This window comes from Balaenoptera acutorostrata, chromosome 15, assembly GCF_949987535.1.
Source record: "Balaenoptera acutorostrata chromosome 15, mBalAcu1.1, whole genome shotgun sequence".
Classification (NCBI taxonomy): Eukaryota; Metazoa; Chordata; class Mammalia; order Artiodactyla; family Balaenopteridae; genus Balaenoptera; species Balaenoptera acutorostrata.
In genome coordinates this window covers 26195100-26218566 of record NC_080078.1, presented here as the reverse complement: position 1 = coordinate 26218566, position 23467 = coordinate 26195100, and the positions used below count along the sequence as shown (strand labels likewise).

Here is a 23467-nt window from a genome sequence, read left to right as displayed (position 1 = left end):
GACATAAGCCCCTTCATCCTCTGGAGAACCCCACTCTAATGGTCAGGTGGCTAGCTAATGATCTCAGTCAAGTATCAAAGAATAAACCTGGTTGAAGTAATTCATGCTAAAGTGTAAATGACTGATAAGTTTAGATCAGCAGGGCGTTGTTTGTCTTATCAAAAGAGTACTCCTAGAATATGAGCAGTGGATTATTTTACCAAAATGGCCTTCTTGAACCAGCTACCTCTTGGCCACTGGAGATCATGGTGGTGGAATTGTTTCATCCAAGGATTCCAGACACTGCCTCTGACTCCCACTATTCTCAGTGAAAGGGAAAGATGACTTCAACCAAATCTTTCCTCCCTTCTTGTCCTCTCCTCTGATTTTCTTTTGTTTTTTGTTTTTCCTTCCTTTGCCTAGACTCTCTTTTGCTGAGCTCACTGAATATTCTGAAACGTACTAATTTTTTTTTAACTCTGAATTTGTCTACCCTGAGGTCGGTTCAAGGTCCTCCACGCTGAACCAGTGCCACCAGCGCTAGTGCAGTGCTTGCCCTTTTTCCTAATTAGGAAATAAAGAAATTAACTTGCTCTGCCAAGGGCCCATTAATAACTTTGCTCATGGCTAAATGGAAGAAAGAGAGAAAGAGGAAGGAAGGAAGGAAGGAAGGAAGGAAGGGAGGGAGGGAGAGAGGGAGGGAGGAAGGGAGGAAGAAAGAAAGAGAAAAAGAAAGAAAGAAAGAAGAAAGAAAGAGAGAGAAAGGGAGAGAGAGAAGGAAGGAAGGAAGGAGGGAAGGAAGGAGGGAGGGAGGGAGGGAGAAAAGAAGGAAGGAAGGAAGGGAGGAGGGAAGGCGGGAGGGAGAGAAAGAAACATGTGCCCTGAATTGTCAGACACAACCCCATGGGTCACCATCTGGAAATCAAGTGTCTGATCTCCAGGAAGGTTGAAACATCTCTCCACGTCTCACGACGATATTAACACTGTCCTCTTCCCTTTCCTAATGGCCTTTATTCCCAATGGTCACATTATTTCGCATGGCCTCAGAGGCACTTTGTGAAATGGGAGCCATGGAGGCATTATCTTCATTTTCTTGAGGAGGACAATTGAGTCCAAAAAATTTTTTTTCTTTAATTTTAAGGAGAGAATTGACTTTTCAAGGGGAGTGGAGGCCCTATGCTAATTGTTTTACATGTATTATCTCCTTTACCTCCCCTCCCCCAATCCTGAAGGTAGGACATATCACTTTCATGTTATTACAGAAGAGGAACTTTGGGCCAGAGTGGGTAAGCAACTTGCCCTAGATCACACAGCGAGGCAAAAGCACACACAGCATTGAAATCAAGTCTCTGGTTCCAATGCAATCAGGACTCTTTCTATGACATTTCACCAAGTCATTCCATGACACAGGCCTAACCCTCTAGGAACTTGCTTTCTAAGGTCAGAGGAAGGGAATGGGGAATAGGAATTGATATTTCTTGAAGACCTACTCTATGTTATTGGGCTCAGAAATCTTTTTATTTAATCCAACAACCTAATGAAGGAGTCATTGATTATCCCCATCACCCACCTGGGGAAACTGAGGCTCAGAGAGGTTGAAGTAGTGTTCTAGGTCATAACTGCTCCTGCTATCACACAGATAGGGAATAGTGGAGTGAGATTTGAACGCAGGTCTGCTTGATGCCAGAGCCCATGTTCTGCCCACTACACTTTTTTTTTACACATGAAATTATTTTCAAACATTATTTAACACAAGTCTTACAAATATATCACATTAGTTGTGGAGGAAGTTAGATATTTTATAACTTCAGGGCTATAATTTATTATTGGCAACAAAAGGCAAAAAACCTCACTGCCAGCATGAGGGCACAGTTTGAAGCAACTGAAATCATACAAGCATTGCTTCATAAACATCGATTTTTGAGTGGCATAGTTTCAGAAAAGATTGATTTTTAAAGGATATTTTAATTATGCTCTAACAGGTGTTTGGAATGAAATGCTATATTGCAGCTATCTGTATGAAGGTTTGGTCAGTATTGATTATTTGGAATGTCTAGCTCTGCAAGAGAGCAAAAAGGAAAGTGGTTTGAAATAGACAAACTCTTGTGGCATACAGTTTATATGACTAGAGGTTGTCATCAAACCTTGAAAATAGTCTTGATGTATTTAAGTGAAAGATGGTGGATGCTAAGCTGTTATAGGAACAAACTATCCGTGTAGCTTATCCTTGGAAATTAAGTTACTGAGTTAAAGTTCTTAGTTTTAAAGACTAATAATAATCCATTTAGATCTTCTTTTCAAATCAGTTTACTCGTGAATGACTGCCATGTATTCATTCTAATTTATCAATAAATTGGCATGAAAAGTTGGAAATTGATCTTTTTTTAACATCTTTATTGGAGTATAATTGCTTTACATTGTTGTGTTAGTTGCTGCTGTATAACAAAGTGAATCTGCTATATGTATACATATATCCCCATATCCCCTCCCTCTTGCGTCTCCCTCCCACCCTCCCTATTCCACCACTCTAGGTGGTCACAAAGTACCGAGCTGATCTCCCTGTGCCCACTACACTTTTATTTTTAAAAGTGTGACAAGGAGGTAGAATGCAGGAAAGACAGAGCGAAGCCCTTACCCCACTCCATCAAGGAGTTCTTCCATATATTCTGGGAGCCTTCACTTGCCTTAATAGGCTCTTTGAAAATGTGACCAGGAACCAATGAACCAAGCCACTCAGTCATTCACACCTTAGTATGAATTATTTCAATTAGGCTAAGGTCAGAACCCTTGATAGACATCACTCCAAACCAAAGGGGCCAGGTTCTGATCAGAGCAAGAGGAAGGAGAGAAAACCTGAGTGAGGAAGACTACCTATGTAGCTGATCCTGAGCCCATTCAGATCCAAGGCAAGAATCAGGACAGCTGTGCACATAGCAACCCCAGATCACTACTGCCCCCTCCTCTTTCCCACCATGATTTCCTCATTCTCCATCTCTGCCTTCAGCCTCTCCCACCTCCTCCCTTTCACAACAAAGACACTGGCATGACCATGACTGTGGCCCTGGTCTTCTGCCTCGCAAGGGCGGGGAAATGAGACACAGACTCTGGGAATCTGCTTCTCCCCACGTGGCTGCTTGGCTCAACAGTTTCCAAGTTTTACTGATAAAAATAAATTATCCTGGGAGGTTGTGCCAAAGAAAACAACCCAAGCTCCAGGCTCATGAGCATCTGAAGATTGATGTGCTCAGGGCTGCTTCAGAAACATTAATACCTTTGCTTTTCTGACCCCTGGACTCTGGGGATGAAGATGTCTTCCTGGTCTGAGCTCCCTAAACCTTGGTCCTGTTTCTTAGGGGACTTGGTGCCCAGCTCCCTCGTCCTGGAGGAGAACCTGGACTCATGACCATATATGGCCTCCTGGCCTTGTAATTACCCCACTGCCAAGTCCTTTTAATCAGTCCAGCCTCAGTGGCTGGAAGGAGCTACCCAATGGCAGCTTAACCCCTCAGCCCCCAGCCAGGCTGGATTCATGGGTGTGTGACCTGTGCAGTCCCATGGGGACCATATTGAGGAGGGCCCTGTGCTTGATTTAATGCTCTGATGTTGCGATCTTGAATTTCTAAATAATTTTTTTAATTAATTTTTTTTTATTGGAGTAAAACTGCTTTACAATATTGTGTTAGTTTCTGCTGTACAATTAAGTGAATCAACTATAAGTATACCTATATCCCCTTCCTCTTAGACCTCCCTCTCCTCCACCCCCCCCCCCGCCCCCCGTCTAGGTCATCACAGAGCACCGAGCTGAGCTCCCTGTGCTATACGGCAGGTTCCCACTAGCTATCTATTTTACACATGGTAGTGTATCTATGTCAAACCTAATCTCCCAATTTTTCCCACCCTCCCCTCCCCCCTCTGTGTCCACATGTCCGTTCTCTACATCTGTGTCTCTATTCCTGCCCTACAAATAGGTTCATCTGTACCATTTTTCTAGATTCCACATATATGCATTAATATACGATATTTGTTTTTCTCTTTCTGGCTTACTTCACTCTGTATGACAGACTCTAGGTCCATCCACATCTCTACAAATGACCCAATTTCATTCCTTTTTATGGCTGAGTAATATTCCATTGTATATATGTACCACGTCTTCTTTATCCATTCATCTATCATTGGACATTTAGGTTGTTTCCATGTCCTGGCTATTGTAAATAGTGCTGCAATGAACATTGGGGTGCATGTGTCCTTTTGAATTATGGTTTTCCCAGGGTATATGCCCAGTAATGGGATTGCTGGGTCATATGGTAGTTTTATTTTTAGTTTTTTAAGGAACCTCCATACTGTTCTCCATAGTGGCTGTATCAATTTACATTCCCACCAACAGTGCAAAAGGGTTCCCTTTGAACAAGGGGCTCAGCATTCTCATTTTGCATGATTTTACAAGTCAGGTAGCTGGTCCTAGCTCCTAGGGTTGAACACCATTTCTGAGTCCATTTCAGCCGTGGTCTGCCATTGGTAGCAAAGCCAAATTGCCTCTGAATCTCAGAGCTGTTCAGTCCCTGGTCCTCATGTGACTCCTAACCCTGCAGCCAGCAAAGTCCTCTGGATTTGTGCTGTCCAACTCCTATACATCCTACAAAGCCCAGTTAAGCACTGCCTCTATTTTGAGTACTGCCTCCAGCTCCCCAGGCAAAAGCAGTGCCTCTTTCCCCTGCAGCATCAATCAGCAGAATAACACAATGGGCTCCAGGGCCAGACTGCCTGAGTTCAAGTCTCTGCTCTGCCCTATGTGACCGCGTGCGAGTCATTTAACTACTCCCATGCCTCAGTTTCCTCATCTATAAAATGGGTATAATAAAAGCACTTCTACGATTGTTATGAGGATTAAATGAGTGAATATATAAAACATTTAGAACAATGCCAGGTATACAAAAATGTTACCTATTGTTACTTTTACAACCATTTCTCTCCTAATGCTTATATATTCTGTTTATATCATTATCTTCAATATTCATACTATCATTAAAATACAAGACATATTTTTCTATTGTTTAAGCCAGGAGTCAGCAAACCATTCTGTAAAGGGCAGATAATAAATACTATAGGCTTGGTGGGGCCTGCATTCTGTGTCCTAACTACTCAGCTTTGCCTTTGTAGCACAAAAGCAAATGTGGAAATAAATGGGAGTGGCTATGTCCCAATAAAACAATAAAAGAACAGACAGGGATCAGATTTGGCCCACTGGTCAGAGTTTGCCGACCTCTGGCTGAAGGGTTCCATTTTAAAGTTCAGACTCCTCTAGAAGACCTCACCCACCTCTCTCTGATCTCATGTCCCACCCCCCAAAGATGCCCACATCCTAATCTCAGGAATCTGTGAATACCTTACATGAGACAAGAGACTTTTTAAATTAAATTAAGGATCTGGAGAAGGGATAATTATCTCGGATTATCCCGGTAGCCCAGTATAATCACGTGTCCTTATAAGAGGGAGGCAGGAGGGTCAGAGACAGCGATTAGGAGATACACTGCTGGCTCTGAAGATGGAGGAAGAGGCCACAAGCCAAGGAATGTAAGCAGCCTCTGGGAGCTGGAAAAGACTAGGAAACTGAGTCAGCAGGTTGTTTTAGCATTTATATACACTTACCTAAGTAGCATTATATCACTAATTTTTGATTATTCATTGTTAAACATCAAATGTTGATTTCCCATTGTGGAAGATGATAATTTAGCTCCTGTTTAACCCTCTCCTCTTTCCCCATAGAAGCAATGTGGTCACATATAGTATTTCCGGCTAAATCAACACTCAGGGTTTGCATTATAAAGATGATGGAAACACTGCACATGCCTGGGCCGCTTTGTCACTGTGATTACTCTTCCTTCTTGCCTAACTTTGATTTCCCCTAGAATTAATAATTACCTTGTCTTAGTGTTTCCCAGTTTTCTATCTCTATACATATCAACCCCAAACTTATTACAAATTTTCTAAATCTTCTCTCAATGCATTTCATTGTCTTCACAATTAAATCGCCACCTGAAACCCTTATTTATCTGGTTCAACACCAGGACCCCCAGGCCTAGCACCTGCTTGGTGCCAGTTGGTGCAAAGTAAGTATTTGTTGCCTGAGTCTGTCCTTTGGCCTTGGGAGTTTGCTGTAAGGAACATTTGGGGGAAAAAAATCTGGAAAAGCACTTTTGAAAAGCAGATAGCAGGCTCTATTTTCAAGACTATGGCAATTAGAATTCCTTAGCACCTGAACTCAGAACCCGTCATTCACAGCTCTAAACATGCAGAGAAAGTTGTGGAGCAAAAGTCTAGAAACAATGGGGTTACTGTTACTATCTGTTAATACTGTGAATAATTCTGTTAATAACATGATTTGTTGACATTGCTTTTAATTGAAGGAGATGCTAACTTTCAGTTAGAAGTTTAAAATGTATGTTTGTGTATGTAGAGGCATATGTTTGTATACACACACACACACACACACACACACACACAGAGTCATTCTCGTTGTTCACACTAGTTATGCTCTATGAAGCCACTGCAAACACTGAATTAGTGATCACTGAACCATCGTCGCTTGTAGGGGAAACACACAGGTAGGTTCCTGTGAGCTTCTGGTCCCCAAATTTTCATCAACCAATCACTATAGTATAACTTTATGTGTGTTTCTGTTTAAAGACACTTTACTTAATATATTGTTGATTCATTGACATTGAACTCATGGCCAACAGCGCTGTGACTCATGCCTGAAGGAGACTCATCTACACACGTATTTCCTCCATAAGGCACATCCCAACCTTCCCGCCCTTAGGAAAACCAGACAGCACTTCGGCACTACACTTGGTGGACGTTTTAAACAGCAAAATCACTAAAAAAAAAAAAAAAAAAAAAAAAAGCTACAAAAATTCAAAAGCATGGCACTAAATATGCCATGAAGAGGACCCTTGTTTACAGTCTGAGCTGAAACAAGAAGGCCGAGTGTCACCTTGTTCCGCCTCAGCTGGGAATGTGTGCGTCAGGGGACCCAGATTTTAGCCCCGCACATGTCCTCGAATGACCACGAAAGCACCATGAGTACTGAATTACTTTGCACCAACTGGCACCAAGCAGGTCCTCCCTGACTCACGCTTCCCGCCCTTCTGAGCTCCCAGTGGGCTGCAGAGGGGCAGCACCCCAGCTCCCTCCCTCTGCTGGTGGAGGCTCAGCTCCCAGACACCCCCCTCTAGACCCCCACCCAGAGCAGGCGGGGGTGCACAGCTCAGACACAGCCACCCCTTCAGCGTCCCCTGCGTAGACGACCCTTGACAAGTGCTTCCAATCCCTGCCAGCTTGCTGACTGGCCCTGCAGCTTCACAGTCGCCCAAGACACTAGATAAAAACACAGGTTTCCCCAGCTCTACCCCAGATCCACTGAGTCAAGAGCTGCTGAGGGTGAAGCCAGCCCATCAGTCTCTTGAACTAATTGCCCAAGACCTGATGTGCAGCCACGGTTGTGGAGAGAGTTCTAACAGAACCCACACTGGAGGTATCTGAGGTGGTTTTATGCAGTTCACGGTCAAGCAAGCAGGGCTTAGCAGAACTCTGGTTGATACAACCACGGCGCTGCATCAGAACCCCAGCAGCCAATCATGGGCACCTGCACTGTGCCAACATCGTGCTCAGCTCCCCCCTACACAGCTCCTTCAGTCCTCCCAACAACACTGGGAGGTGGGCACAACTGATACCCCCATTCTGCAGATGAGGAGACTGAGGCTGGGAGGCTTAACCAACTTGCCCAAGAACAAATTGCTGGCATGCAGCACAGCGGGAAAGCAAACCTAGATCTGTGCCTCCACAGCCTCGCCAGCTAAGCACAGCGGCTACTCTCCTGAGACATCTGCGCCCCTTCAACACTGCACTGTGTTATCAAAAACACCTTTAAAAACCCTGCAGGCCTCTGCCAGAAAGTGCTTCTCCCTCTTCTTCAGAAACAGGGTGGAAGGGATGAGGGCAGGCGGGGTCAAAGTAGGAAGCCTGGTTGGGAGCGAATGCAGGCCGTGGGTGAAGCAACCAAGGCAAACCCCTGGGAAGCCTGCAGTTTTCCAAGAGTCAGCACTGGCCCCAGGGAGAATGACAGAGGCACCTGGTGGCCCGAGTTGCCTCCCCTGAAGGGGAGAGTCGCCTGACACCAGCATTTCCTGCCACTGAGTCCCAGTCCCCCAGACCCTAGGGCATCAGTGCGCTTCCCCAAGTGGCACTCTGGCCTCCTTGAATGATCAGAAAGATCCGCTCTAACCTCTTGTCCATACGCTCACCCCAGCCTGCGAGGCCCTGCATGACCGTGTCCCCGACCACATCCTCCTACCCTCCTCCTTCCTCCCTGCGCCCCACCCACTCAGATCGTCTCTGACCCTCAAAACACAAGTGGTTCCCACCTTAGGACCTTTGCCCTCGCTGTTCCCCACCCGTCCTCCCCCAAATCCTCCTCGGGGCTTGCTCCCTCTCATCACTCGGGTCTCAGCTCATACCCTGAGTGGTTGAGCCAGGGCGGACAGGCTGCAGCTCTTTTCCTCCAAATAGATGCGCTAAATACAAAAGATGCCAGCCATTCCTCACCCCCTGATGCCACAGTCCACGGTGGGGCAGGGGATGGTGGGGCTGTGGCTGGCTCCTCAGTGAAGGCCAGCAAATGAGGTTTGAGCCCTCCAATGGCCTCAAGATTTTTAGGTCCATGTCTCACTATCGACAAAAACTCGCTGTGTGCCTCTGGGCAAATCTCATGACCTCTCTGATTTCTTCCTCTATAAAAATGAGGTAACTGGACTTGAGCAGTGGGTTCCCTGCTCTGCCAGGACACACATGTTAGTCATGACATATGAATATCTAGCTTACAGGGCTTGGTTCTTAGTCAGATATATACATCAGAGTCATATATATGAGTATGTGTGTCTGTATATATAGATATACATATACATATTCATATACATACATATATATATGTAACCCTCACAACAACCCTATTAAGTACCATTCAGCACCATTATCATCATTCCCACTTCCCCACTTTATAGCGAGAACGCGGAGCCCTGGAGAGGTTAAATTTGTACCTGAAGCTACAAGCTAGTGAGAGGCAGAGCCAGGATCGAAACCCGGGTGGTCTGGCTTGTAACCCCCACTCTAAGGAGGCTTTCAATAACATACTCGGTGGACAGTCCCTTCCATGGATGAACCTAGATTCTAATGAGACCTGCAGAGCAGTGGAGTCACATTTGATATGAAGGCTGGGGACCAACAGCCTGTAAGTCAACACAATCAATCACAGAAAGGTAAAATTGAAAAGTCCCTTAAAACATCCTCAAAGCAATGCACCTGTGGCTTGGTATGCAACGCCCCTCTAAAGCAGCCTCTGTGTATAAATGCCAACTAGATGCAGGGATTCCGAGTGTGCAATATGGACAATGCAGGGGAGAGAATGGGCTCGGCGAGGCGAGATGCTCACACCGTCAGGGCCACAGGGGAACGAGACCAGTGGAGGGACCGGCAGAGTCCCATGTCTATTCTCACCCTCACTCTGGAACACATCCATTGGGTGGATGGTGGTGACCTCACCTGCACTAGATCCGCCAGTGCTTGTTTTCCTCCCAAAGCGTGTGGTTGGTTTCTCTAAGCTACGTGAACAGTATGAGACCCCAGCGCCAACAGCCATGACCACCCCTGACACACACAACTCACGCTGGCCATAACCAGCCTGTCTATGTGCTACTGACCTAATTCTCCACCATAATTATCACCCTCCCGCCGCCCCACCCCCTCAAAGCAATATTTGGAATACAAGTGAATGAAAGGGAGATATTATTACGGAGACCAACTTGAATCCACTTTCATATTAAATGATATGAATCATTCCCGATTTTGATGCTCTACGAAAATTTCCTGCAACCCTTGTAACTGACCAGGTGTGTGTGGGGGGGGGGCAGGAAGTGCAGGCTCAGTTATCTCTGAGGACCCTTCCTGGCCCTAAGTTCTGGGACAGAGGTTGTAAACAGGTGGCCCATTGGCAAAGCCAGCCCACAAATGGACTTTATTTGGCTGGAGCTCTGTGTATATGTGTTCATGTAAATGAAGAATATTTAGTTCAGGACCTGGCACACAGTAAGTGCTCAATAAATGCTGGATTTTAAAAGCGGGTGGTCCGGACCAAGATGGCGCCAGGTATCACTGGCAGTTTAGGGGTGCCAGCCTCAGCATCAGAACATTTGTTCGACAAATGTTTAGTGAGCACCTACGCCGTGCCAGGGACAGGGCGGGGGCAGGGTGCACGGAACAGCAAACACATCAAAGAGCCCTGTTCTCATGGACCTTTTTCTTTAATAGGTTGGATCTTGACTCTAGAAAAACAAAAGAAAAAGCAGCTCCACTTACGTGCAGAGAATGGACTGGTCCTCTCGATCTGAGAACAGAAAGAAAAAAAGAGCCATGAGTTAGAATTTGCTCTGAGCTGAGGGTCTGGATATGGTGCCGCCCGGGCCTCCCATTTAAGCTCCTACATGCTGGCCCTACTGGGGGCGACAAGGGGCCAGCTGGGCTCATTGCCCAGGGCATAGGGGATAAGACCAAAGCCAAGAGGGCAGCAGGGCTCTTTTAGATACTTTTCCCGACCCCCTAAAGTCCTGGAGGCAGCCCCAGAAAGATACCGGAGACTGACTCGTTCAGGAGGCAGTGAGAATCCCTGCCCCACCAGCTCTGGAAGGTCCCAGGAGACCCACTCTGCCCAGATTAGGTCACAGACAGAACACCGACTTTGGATCCAGACAGACTGGCATTCCAACTTGGTCACTTCCCACCTCTATGGCTTTGGGAAAATATTCTTAACCTCTCCATGGTTCAGTTTTTTTATCTGGAATATGGGGTAGTGGACATTTTTCATTCGAAAATCCAGTATCCATTTCCTCTTCTTCCAAGAAGAGCATCCTACAGTCCTTAAAGATCCATGTTCCCTGCCCACCCCACCCCCCTGCCATCATGTACAGTCTTGGTGGGACTGACCCACAAGCTACCCCAGCCAAGAGGCAACAACGTTTCCTAGGCTATGTCAATCAGAATCTCTGAGCTCAAACTCTGAGCTGGATCAAGGATGGAGAAGCACAACGGAGGCCCTGAGGGGGCCTCACTTCCTGCCCCCAGAGCCCAAACAGCCCTGGTTTCTAACATTTTCTGAGGCTGGCTCCCCACTCTTCCCACCCCATCTGTGAGCTCCCCAATACTCCTCCAGAAATTCTTTTTCTAGATAAGGTCTCTGTCGCTTACCACCAGAGAACCATGGTGGGTGCACAGGGCATCGTGAGATTAAACGTGATTAAGCAGACATTACTGATCACCTTCTGCTCTTAAAGTGGCCTTAGGGGGTGGAGCCAAGATCCCCTATGAGGGACATGGGGAAGGTTAAACACCTCAATCATCAGCCAGTTAACCATAACTGAGAAAGCAGAGCATCACATCCTCTGCTAGGCAATGGTGAAGCGGCAGGCATTTCTTAACTCCATTCCCTGCTCCATCCCCACCATCACAACCCTCAGCCTCTTATGATCAAAGATCTCCTGGGATCTTGTGACATCCTCCTCCAAACCCCTTCTCAGAGTAATCTTTCTGACACGCTGAACTGCCTGATCACTTGCTCCTTAACCCTCTTCCACTTTGGAAGTTTCTTAAAACGTTAAACATAAATTCATCATATGACCCAGCTATTCCACTCCTAGGAATCTACCCAAGAGAACAGAAACATGTGTCCCTACAAGACTTGCACACAAATGTTCACAGCAGCGTTATCATAATAGCTAAAAAGTAGAAACAACCCAAATGTCCCTCTGCTGGTGGATGGATAAATAAAATGTGGTCAGTCTATACAATGGAACATTATTCAGTCATAAAAACAATGAAGTACCGATACAGGCTACAACATGGATGATCCTCAAAAACATGATGCTACGGAAAAGTCAGACACAGAAGGCTACATATTGTGTGATTCCAGTTATAAGAAATGTGCAGAATAGGTAAATGCATAAAGGGAGAAGGTAGATGAGTGGTTGCCAGGGGCTGGGGCGGGGTGACTGCAAACAGGCATGAAGGATCATTTTGGGGTGTGTAAGCTGGATTGCGGTGATGCTTACATAACTCAATTTATTGAAAATCACTGAATTTTACACTTATCTTGGGAGGATTTTTGGTATGCAAGTTTTATCTTAATAAAGCAGTTTTTTTTTTTTAAAGGATTTTCTTATTTATTTATTTATTTATTTATTTATTTTTGGCTGTGTTGGGTCTTCGGTTCGTGCGAGGGCTTTCTCCAGTTGCGGCAAGCGGGGGCCACTCTTCATCGCGGTGCGGGGACCGCTCTTCATCGCGGTGCGCGGGCCTTTCTCTATCGCGGCCCCTCCCGTCGCGGGGCACAGGCTCCAGACGCGCAGGCTCAGCAATTGTGGCTCACGGGCCCAGCCGCTCCGCGGCATGTGGGATCCTCCCAGACCAGGGCTCGAACCCGCGTCCCCTGCATTAGCAGGCAGACTCTCAACCACTGCGCCACCAGGGAAGCCCAATAAAGCAGTTTTTAAAAGCTGTCCACGGCCCCCAGTGTCCTCAGATGAGGCCCAGAAGGGGAATCCAAGGCCTCCCGTGACTGGCCCTGCCTGCCTCCCCAGCCTTGGCACTTCTATGTCCCTCACTCTTAATTCCCCAGCAACCCCACCCAGATCAACCCCCAAACGCACTCTGTGCCTTTGTTCAGGCTATTCCTGCTGCCTAGCAGGCCTTTCTCTTCTCCTTTCCCGGCCACTTCCCCCAGTCTCGAAGATGACACCTCTTCTAAGAAGCCTTCCACACAGTGAAGGAGCCAGGGGGAGGCTTGGCTGTAAATCTCCGTCAACGCTCCTAAGCTATCACAAATAGTCAACCTTGTTAGAGAGAAGAAGCCCTAAGAAAAGCCCCCAGCCTCCATCAAATAACCTGACTGCTGCCTCTAAGACCCCCCCGGACAGAAATCCTGGAGCTGTCACTGGCTCCCGCCCATCCCCAAGACAGATGTCTTCACTGCCACAACCCCTGTGCTGCCCGAGCGCCCTGCCCCAGGCTGGTTTTCTTTCTCTTTGTTTGTGTCACTGCCCCCACAGAACCATGAACCGCTCATAGGCAGAAGTATCCAGTTCTGGACCCCGCTTCCCTCAGTTTCTGGATCCCCAGCCCCTGAGCCCTAAGTCCCTGACACAGAGAAGGTGTAGCTTGGTGAGCACTGAAAAAAGCCAACCCCAAACCTGGAAGACATGAGTTTCTTGATGGGGAAGTTCAATGTACACACAAGAAACTGAGTCACTCATTCATTCATTCAACAAATGCTTTTAGGGCATCTACCAGGTATTCGTCCCCATGCTAGACCCTGAAAATACCACATAATAGTATCAGCTACTTAGCACCTCCTCTGTGTCATGCATTATTTCAAACATTTGCCTGTATTAACTCATTCAACCCCCATACATCCTATGAGACAGACTAATTTTATCCCCATTTTACAGATGAATAAACTGAGGCACAGAGAAATTTTAAAACTTGCCCACAGTTACACAGTTAGTAAGTGGATGAGGCAGGATTTGAACCCAACACCTACTATTTATTGAACACCTATTATGGACCAGATACACTTTTCTGGCCCTTTCCCTGTGTGGCCTTTGACCCTGACCCTTTTAAGTTTAAGGAAACTGAGGTCAGGTAGCCCAAAGTCACACAGCCACTTCAGGGACCAACCTGGGGGTTGAAGCATCATGCGTCAGAATCTGGGCGCTTTCTGCTGTTCCAAATACAGGACAGGGCACAGGAAATGGAACGGGGGTCCCTAGGGGCCCAGGCTCCAGCTGGATTAGGGAAGGCGTTGGGAGACAAGGCAGCTTGAAGAGACCAGCAGGGACCAGTCAAGGGAAGGAGTGAGGCCTCCTTCCCAGGCCAGAGAAGCAGCCTTACCACCTAAGGTCTAAGGTGACAAGAAGGAAACCAGGGCATGAAGTGACCTCGGGGATGGAAGGATCTGCTTCCCATGAATCAGCGTAGATCCATCCCATCACCGCTGCCACACCTGGTCTGAGAACCTTCGCTTCAGGCCCAGATCCTCCCCTCCCGTCTCCCTGCTTCTGTCCACGCCCCTGCCGTTCTCACAGGGCAGCCAGAGGGGTCTTCTTTTTTCTCTTATAAGTTTTTAAAATTTTGGTAAAACATGCATAAAATTTACCATTGAGACCATTTTAAAGTGTCCAGTTCAGCAGCATGAAGCACGTTCACATTGTTGTGCAACCATCACCACCACCCATCTTTTTCATTTTCCCAAACAAACTCCATACCCATTAAATAATAACTCCCCAGTCCCTCCTCCCTCCAGCCCCGGGCAACCACCATTCTATTTTCTGTCTTTATGATTTCTGACTACACTAAGTGTCTCATGTAAGTGGAATCGCACAGAATTTGTCTTTCTGTGTTTGGCTTATTTCATTTAGCATAGTTTCCTCAAGGTTCATCCATATTGCAGCATGTGTCAAAATGTCCATTGTATGGATATATCCCATTTTGTTTATCTATTCATCTGTTGATAGACACCTGGGTTGCTTCCATCTCTTGGCTACTGTGAATAGTGTTGCTATGACCATGGGTGTACAAATATCTGTTGGTGTCCTTGCTTTCACTCCTTTGGGGTATATGCTCAGAAGCAGAATTGCTGGATTATGTGCCAATTCTGTTTAACTTTTCGAGGAGTCGCCATACTGTTTTCCATAGTGGTTGCACCAGTTTACTTTCCCACCAGCAATGCACCAACATTCCAGTTTCTCCACATCCACATCAACACTTAACTACTTTCTGATTTTTGATAACAGCCATCCTGACAGGTGTGAGGTGCTATTGCATTAGAGTAGAAAAATCTTCTTAAAAGAGTCAGATCAGCCACGGCCTGGTCAAAACCAGCTGGCTAGTCCCAGTGGCCCCCAGTCTCCCCACCATGGCCTACGAAGTCTGGCCTGATGTGTCCCCACCCAGCTGCCTCATTGGCACCTTTCTCTCCTTACCCCTACTCAGCTCCTACACAGCCACCTGCTCCCACAGAGAACACACGCTTCCCTTCCAGGGCCTTTGCCTGGAACACTCTCTCCCCGATTCTTGCCATGGGTGATGCCTTCCCGTCATCTTGAGGGCTTCCACTCCCCGAGAGGCCTTTTCTAAGTCTCTGTCCACAGGGATGCAGGCAGTTGCCTCAGGGCACTCAGGCAATTAACCTGTTTATTTCCTTCACATCACTTAGAGCCATCTGCAATGACCTCTTGTGTTTATCTATCTCCCTGTGCTGGAAAGCAAGCTTTACTGGGGAAGAGGGGGGCTTGTCTGTTTTGTTTAACACTGTATCTCAAGTACCTGGCATATAGCAGGTGCTCAATTATATTTGTTAGATGGATGGATGGGAAGATGGATGGATGGGAGGGTGGATGGATGGATGGATGGGAGGATGGATGGATGGATGGATGGATGGATGGAAGGAAGGATGGGAGGATGGATGGGACTGGAATAGCCCATGCCTATGCATCACTGGGGACCAGAGAGGATAGTCATGACCATATCTGGGATAGGGGGGCAGATTTACATCACATAAGAAGATCTGGTCCACTCCAGGGTCAGATGAATGAGATGACTGTGCAAGCTCCATGGACCCTATGCCCGTCTCCAAACAACCTTCTCTCTATCCCCTCAGATAACAGATGGACATTCTGGTGGCCTGGCTGAGCCCAATCATCAGGACAAAAGGCAGAAGAGCCAAAAGGCTATTTCATTCCTCTTTCTCACTCTCACTTTTTCCACCTTGAGCTGGTAGCAAGGGCCACAGCTGCCCGCAGGGGCCACGTTCAGGGGGTCTGGGGAGGCTCCCCTCAGGCAAGTCTGACCTCTGAGCCGAGGGCCCAGGGGCAGCCCTCGCAGGGAGAAGGGCCACAGGAAAGAGGCAGCCCCTCCTTTGGCATCAGGACTCTCCATCACCATGAAGTCCCGTCTTCCAGTCCAGCTGTGCTGATTCTGATCAGGCCTACATCCCTGCCTCCTGCTACGACTCGTGGGCTGCTCCACAAACCTCAAGAAATAGCCACATCGGCAACTCCCACACGTGTGCCCAAGGACAGACGTTTAAGTTGGTCACTGCAAGAATATCAGCAAAAGCAGAAGACCGGAAAGAAACCATTCAACCAGTCTATCAACTGCAGACTAGCGAAATACATTTTGGTATCTAAAATCTGGTAGGGCATGGGTGGGGGAATTAAATTGGGAGACTGGGATTAACATATACACACTATTATTTATAAAATAGATAATCAACAAGGACCTACTGTACAGCACAGGGACCTCTATTCAATACTCTGTAATAACTAAATGGGAAAAGAATCTGAAAACGAATGGATATATGCATATTTATAATTGAATCAGAAAATGAATGGATATATGCATATGTATAATTGAATCACTTTGCTGTACACCTGAAACTAACACAACTTTGTAAATCAACTATACTCCAATATAAACTAAAAATTAACTTAAAGAAAAATCTGGGGACTTCTCTGGTGCTACAGTGGTTAAGAATCTGCCTGCCAATGCAGGGTACACGGGTTGGAGCCCTGGTCCAGGAAGATCCCACATGCCGCGGAGCAACTAAGCCCGTGCGCCACAACTACTGAGCCTGCGCTCTACAGCCCGCGAGCCACAACTACTGAGCCCGCATGCCACAACTACTGAAGCCCGCACGCCTAGAGCCCGTGCTCCGCAATAAGAGAAGCCACCACAATGAGAAGCCTGTGCACCGCAACAAAGAGTAGCCCCCACTCACCGCAACTACAGAAAGCCCGTGCGCAGCAACGAAGACCCAACGCAGCCAAAAATAAAGAAAGAAAGAAAGAAATAGAAGACATTAAAAAAAAAAATCTGGTAGGGCCACACAGCGGCACATTGGGCAGCCACTGAAAAGGACCAGGCAGATCGTCATGGACTGACGCAGAATAATCTCCAAGACATAGTAAGCTAAAAAATAAAAGGCTAGGTGACATAGCATTACACCTTTTATGTTTTAAAAAGAGGGATATATTTTCACACACACACATATACATACCTAAGGTGTACACACACACACACACACATCTTCAAATACTTGTGTATGTTGGATATATCGTGAAGCTACTCGACACAGCCAATGATAGTTGTCCCTGAGAAGAGGGTCTGAGGGACTGAGAACCAGCACGGGAGGGAGACCTCCCTTCAACTCCATCTCCTTCTGTCCCGCTCGTGGTTATGCTATGAGTATGTATGACTGTTCCCTCATCTCACCAAAAATGGGTGATGTAAAAATAGTCTTTACTGCTCTCAAGGAGCCCATTATGACCATGAAGCTTAGGAAGGAGAGGAAAGAAACAGCTGCCTGCCTGCAGCGTCCCCAGCAGCGCCCACCTCCAGAGTATGTGCTGTGCCGCGGGCCCCCCCAAGCTCCTTCTGTGCAAGGTGACCCGTTCCACCCTCACAGCAGCCCCTGAGCTGGGCACTGGCACCACGGCCACTTTACAGATGAGGACAGTACAGTGGAGTGAGGCGACTTGCCCGAGGTCACTGCAGTGGGCTGACCTGTGGCCCCCAAAGAAATGTCCACTCGGAAACTCAGAAGGTGACCTTATCTAGAATAGGGGTCTTACAGATGTAATTAATTAAGGATCTCCAGATGAGATCATCTTGGACTTAGGATGGGACCCAAATCAACGACCAGTGTCCTTATTTATAAGAGAAAGGAGAGGGGAAGTAGAGGCAGAGGGAGAAGCCCCGTGAAGGAGGAGGCAGGTTGGAGGGATGCAGCTGCAAGCTGAGGATGCCGAGGACCTGGCAGCCGCCTGAAGCCGGAAGAGGAGAAGGGCCTGGACTGGATTCTCCCTCAGAGCCTCTGGAAGGAACCAACCCTGATGACACCTTGATTTCAGACCTCTGGCGTCCAGAACTATGAGAGAACAAATTCCTGTCGTTTTAAGCCACCAAGTTTGCAGCCATTTGTACAGCAGCCCTAGATAACGAACACAGTCACACAGCTAGGAAGTGGCAGGCGGGGACTCAAACTGAGGTGCATGACCCCAGAGGCCTTGCTTCCAGGCCACGGCTTTGTTTTGTCTTCCTCAGATAACCCACAGCCACGCGCTGGTGGCATTTCCTTCCAAGATAAAAACAGTAAAACTTTCATCTCCCCAGTACGCTCTGGAGAGAGACAGAGGTCAGCATCACAAGAAAGTTGTGGAGGGAGGTACCCTGTGCTGGTACAACCGCCAGCTCCTTGGACTGTGCCTCCAACTTCTAGCTGGAGGGAGAAGTCTGCTGAGGACCAGAGCAAACTAGGAAACCAGCTCAAAACGGATTCAGGAAGGGGCAGAAAGGCAAGACGTGGAGGAACCAGCACCCTGTGATCAGCACCCAAGCAGAGAGACAACCCGCTGGGGCTGGCCCAGAGCCTGCACTATTTTAAGGAGTGATTTTGAGATGGACAGACGGACGGGCTATCTCCATCCATCTGCTACAGGGAGACAGGCAGTCTTTCCCAGCAGCCTTGGGAAACCTACACCCAGAGGACGAGAGATTTATAGGGTCAGATGTCCGTCCTGAGGCCTCTCCTCCCAGGTCCCCAGGAGAGGGAGTGGGCTCCAGGGAAAGGCTGGGCAGCTGCCGGGGCGGATCCATGCTGGGCGCTGCCAGGGGACCTCCGGCCTGGGACATTCCCATCGGAAACGCACCGGCTCCGAGCGTGGGAAGCTAACTGTGCCCTGGTTGGTTATGGGCAGGAGGGCTCAGCGTGGGTGCTGCTTGCTGACCCATGCGGAGCCCAGGAGACCAACTTCCCCAGGTTTCCTAGCTGATTCCTTCCCTGAGCTTGAGATCATGTCTGACAAGAGAGAGCAGAGTTCTCTGAATGTGCAAAGCAGTTTTCCCCTCAAGCTTTGCACACACTGTTTCTTCTGCCCAGAGCACCATCTTCATCACTTTTCTACCCGCCTAATCTATTCTTTTTCTCTTTTTTTCCCTTTTAGGTGAAATTCACACAACATAAATTTAACCATGTAAAAGTGAACAATTCAGTGGCATGTAGTACGTTCACAATGTCGTGCAACTCACACTTCTGTCTAGTTCCAAAACATTTTTATCAGTCCCAAATAAAACCCCATATCCTTAAACAGTCACTCTCCATCCCCCACTCCCCATAACCCCTGGCAACCACCAATCCACTGTCTGCCTCTATGGATTTGCCTATTGTGGACATTTCACATAAATACAATTGTATAATATGTGGCCTTTTGTGTCTGGCTTCTTTCACTTAGCATGATGTTTTTGAGGTTCACCCCTGTTGTAACATGTATCAGAACTTCATTCTTTTTTACAGCTGAATAGTACTCCAATGTATAGATAGACCACATTTATGGTTTCACTCATCCGTTGATGGGTGTTTGGGTTGTTTCTAGCTTTTGGTTATTGTGAACAATGCTGCTATGAACACTCAAGTACAAGTTTTTGAGCACCTGTTTTCAATTCTTTGGGGTATATACCCTAATCCATTCTTGAAATGTCACCCTGAGAGTCACCTCCTCTATGATACTTTCTCTGACTACATACCTCCCTAGATCTAAGTTGGGGACATTTCTACTCTACATCCCCCACCCCCAGGGCTGCCACGGACAGTGGTATGAGTTGTACACTGCATACCTCTAAGGGAGAACCATTCACACTGGTCACTGTAGATTTGTATATTTATTACAACCATCTTTCAGCAGATGGAAGAAAGATGCCTTGAGAAAAGGGTACATTTTTCTAATTCTATAAAGGTACCACCTGGTCTAGTGGTGACCCTGGCTCCCATAATCCAAAGATTCCCTCCATTGTAGCACTTAACCTCACCATGATCATTGTTTCACCTCAATACTTTTTAGGAGAAAAGGATTATTTGGAATGGTAATGGACCATTTTCCCTTAATATGACAGGCAGAATATTTCTTTTTCATCTTAGTAAAAATTATGCTACTTTACCAAAGAGTAGAAACAATACAAATGTCCAACTGGTAAATGGATAAACAAAATGTGGTCTATCTATACAATAGAATATTACTCAGCCATAAAAAGGAATGAAGCACTGATACAGGCTACAACATGGATGAACCTTGAAGACATTATGCTAGGTAAAAGAAGTCAGACACAAAATACCACATGTTGTATCATTCACTCCATTTATACTAAATATCCAGAAGAGGTAAATCTAGGGAGACAGAAAGTAGATAGTGAGGGGTAGAACTGGAAGTGGGAATGGGGGAGTCACTATAAGAGGCCACAAGTGGGCACAAGATTTCTTTCTGGAAGATTAGAAAGATTAGATTAGATTAGATTATGGTGATGGCTGCATAACCTTGTAAATTCACCAATAACTGGTGAATTGCATACTTAAAATGGATTGATTTATGGTATATAAATTACACCACAATAAAAGTTTTTTAAAAAACAATGTTACTTTTACACCACCTCTAAATCAAGAGATCTGATTCCTTAAACATCATACAGATCTATTCATTTTTCGACAGTTACAAAACTGCTTTTTTTTCTTAAATAAGTTATTAATTTTTTATTTGGATTACAAAATTAGTACACACCAACTGCAGAAAGTTTGGCAAAGACAAAATCCCCCTACCCTGTGATGGTTAATATTTGGATATATCTCCTTTTCATTATTTTTTATAGCGGTTTAGAGTGATTTACACAATTGATGCCATTCGATGGCGTGATTTTCTAGTCCTTTTCATTTAACATTTGACTATAAGTGTCGACCATGTCATACAGTCTTTGTTGCTGATATTAAATGGGCTTATAACAGTCCATGCGGAGGCTCCTGCTGCTTCTCAACCTCATCTGGTTACTTCCCTCTCCCACTTACATCCCAGCCACACCGGCCTTCTTGGCACTTCCCTAGCACATTGTGCCCATTCCTGCCTCAGGGCCTTTGCACTGCCTCCTCCTTCTGCCTCTAAAGCTCTTCCCCGGTTCTTGATGTGGCCAGCTCCTTCTCACCTTTCATACCCAAGTTCAAATGTCACATCCTCAGATGGAGCACCTCTGACCACCATGCATCCAGAGCCACTCCCTCAGTTTCTCTTGATCCCATCATCCTGTTTTGTCTTCTCCTTAGGGGGGAAAAATAACTCTATAATTTCATCACCTGAAAATTTTTATTTATTTATTTGCTTACTTGACAAAACTGCTTTAATGCTTCTCCTACTGGCCCATGAGTTCCCGAGGGCCAAGGGCTGTGCCTGATCCAGGGGGGCAGGGACCATGTTTGACACACAGTAGGTACTCAGGAAATGCTTGTTGATTTTTTTTTTTTTTTTTTTTTTTTTTATAAATTTATTTATATTTGCTGTGTTGGGTCTTCGTTTCTGTGTGAGGGCTTTCTCTAGTTGTGGCAAGCGGGGGCCACTCTTCATCGCGGTGCGCGGGCCTCTCACTATTGCGGCCTCTCTTGTTGTGGAGCACAGGCTCCAGACGCGCAGGCTCAGTAATTGTGGCTCACGGGCCCAGCTGCTCTGCGGCATGTGGGATCTTCCCAGACCAGGGCTCGAACCCGTGTCCCCTGCATTGGCAGGCAGATTCTCAACCACTGCGCCACCAGGGAAGCCCATGCTTGTTGATTTGAATCAGTCTCAACCAATCATTTTTTCTCCCTCTCAATCTCTCTCTCTCTCTCTTTCTCTCTCTCCCTCTCTCTCTCTCAGAAAGGCAATTCAGATTGAAGCCACAGTCAGCGCTTCTTCCTTTATTCACATATTCACTCAGCAAACAAGTCCAGGGCCCCTACTATGCGTCAGGCACTGGAAACACAAAGTTTACTAAGACCTACTTAGTCTTTGCTTTTGAGAGGCTTATGATCCAGTGTGGGGGTCAGATGGGCAAAGAACTGACTGCAAGATGTGGGCAAATGCCACAATGGGTATATGCCAGAAGTGCTGCAGAAAGGCTGTTTTAACGCTCCCCGAGAGACAGACAGTACCTCTTAGCAGCTGAGGGGACAACTGAGCCACACAGAGAAGGATGTGTAGGAATCCGCAGGGGAAAAGGCACCAAGGAGGCAGCGCATCCCAAGCAGAGGGCCTGGGCCACAGGAAGTCAGAGATGGGAAAGAGCACAGCACAGGAGCAGAGATGGCAGGGCTGGAGCCCGCATCCCAGCACCGCCTGCGCCTGGCTGAGCTGCCCGGCCCAGAGGCCTGGGGTCTGCCTCACCTCACGCCCCAGCCCCAAACGCGCCTGTCTTCCCTCCTTCTCCCGGGCCTAGGGGTCTGGCCTTGGATGAGCAGGTGTGCGGGGGAGCTTTCCAAGGACAGAAAGGGCTCCCTGCTGCCTCCCCTGCACCAGGCCTGAGTCTCCCAGGAGACGCCCAGCTCCCCACAGACCAGCTATTTCGGCCTGATCCTGAAACCAGCTCGTGGTTTCTGGCTGGGGAGCCAGAGGCCTGCAGGCTGACCATAAAAGGAGAAAACCGAGCTGGGCCTGAGAGCAGCCCGGGCTGGCTGCTTCCCTTCCTCCCTCCCGCGCCAGGCTGCTGTGGGACCCACGGAGAGGGAGGTGGCCAAGCCCAGGTCCCCGCAGGGTCACCGCTCCCCCCGACCAGGGAAGGACCTGGTCTCCACCAAGTGCAGAAAGGTGGCTCCCTCCCTAATGCCACCCACAAAGGTGGATGCGGAGGGTTCCAGACCCAAGGTCGGTGCTGGGCCTCCACCCTGGGCCCAGCCAGGTGACAGCTCAGGCCCTGCACTTGCCTGCCTGGTACCATACTCCCCAGGCACTGTCCAAATCAACCCTCACAACCACCGGGATAGGTGCCTCCTCATGGGACAAATGAGGAAACTGAGGCACAGAGAAGTGGGCGCCTTGGCAGAGCTGGGATTTGAACCAGCTCAAAAGCGACTCCCTAAACCTCTGCTCTGTAAGTCCAGGCTTTCCTCTCTCCACCCTCCTCCCCCCAGCAGCGTGGGGAGGAAGAGATTCTGGGTGGGCAGAGGTACTCTGAGAGCTTGTGCTAGACCCCGGCAGGACTCTTCCAGACCCACGTGAACCTCTGGCATCTTTAATAGCGGAACTGGCCAGCTAAGGGGGCGTGGGTACCCGAAGACCGATATCCTCCCCGTGGCCTCCTGGGCCGCAGCTCCCACCTCCACTTTCTGTGTCCTCCTCTCTGCTCCAGCCCCACAGCCTCGTGTATCCCATCAGCTCCCTTAGGCCCACATGTCACCTCGTAAGGAGGCCTCCTCTGCCCTCCCAGCCTGGGACAGTTCCCAGGGTCCACCTCATAACTCCCTGGACCTCCCCGACAACACATGTACTTGTGGTTGGATTTGATTAACATCTGCACCCCTCAGTAGACTGTGTCCCTCACCACA

General features: G+C 47.6%; 1 protein-coding gene across 4 annotated transcripts in view; it reads right to left on the bottom strand.

Moving 5' to 3' along the window:
• Positions 1 to 23467, bottom strand: part of MYH11 (myosin heavy chain 11) — a 106366-nt gene that overhangs the window by 63575 nt on the left and 19324 nt on the right. For all 4 annotated transcript variants that reach the window (XM_028168049.2, XM_057530214.1, XM_028168050.2 and 1 more), the window contains exon 3: positions 10387 to 10414. In XM_028168049.2, coding sequence (XP_028023850.2) covers positions 10387 to 10414 — 28 coding nt within the window. The remainder of the gene's footprint in view (positions 1 to 10386; positions 10415 to 23467) is intronic.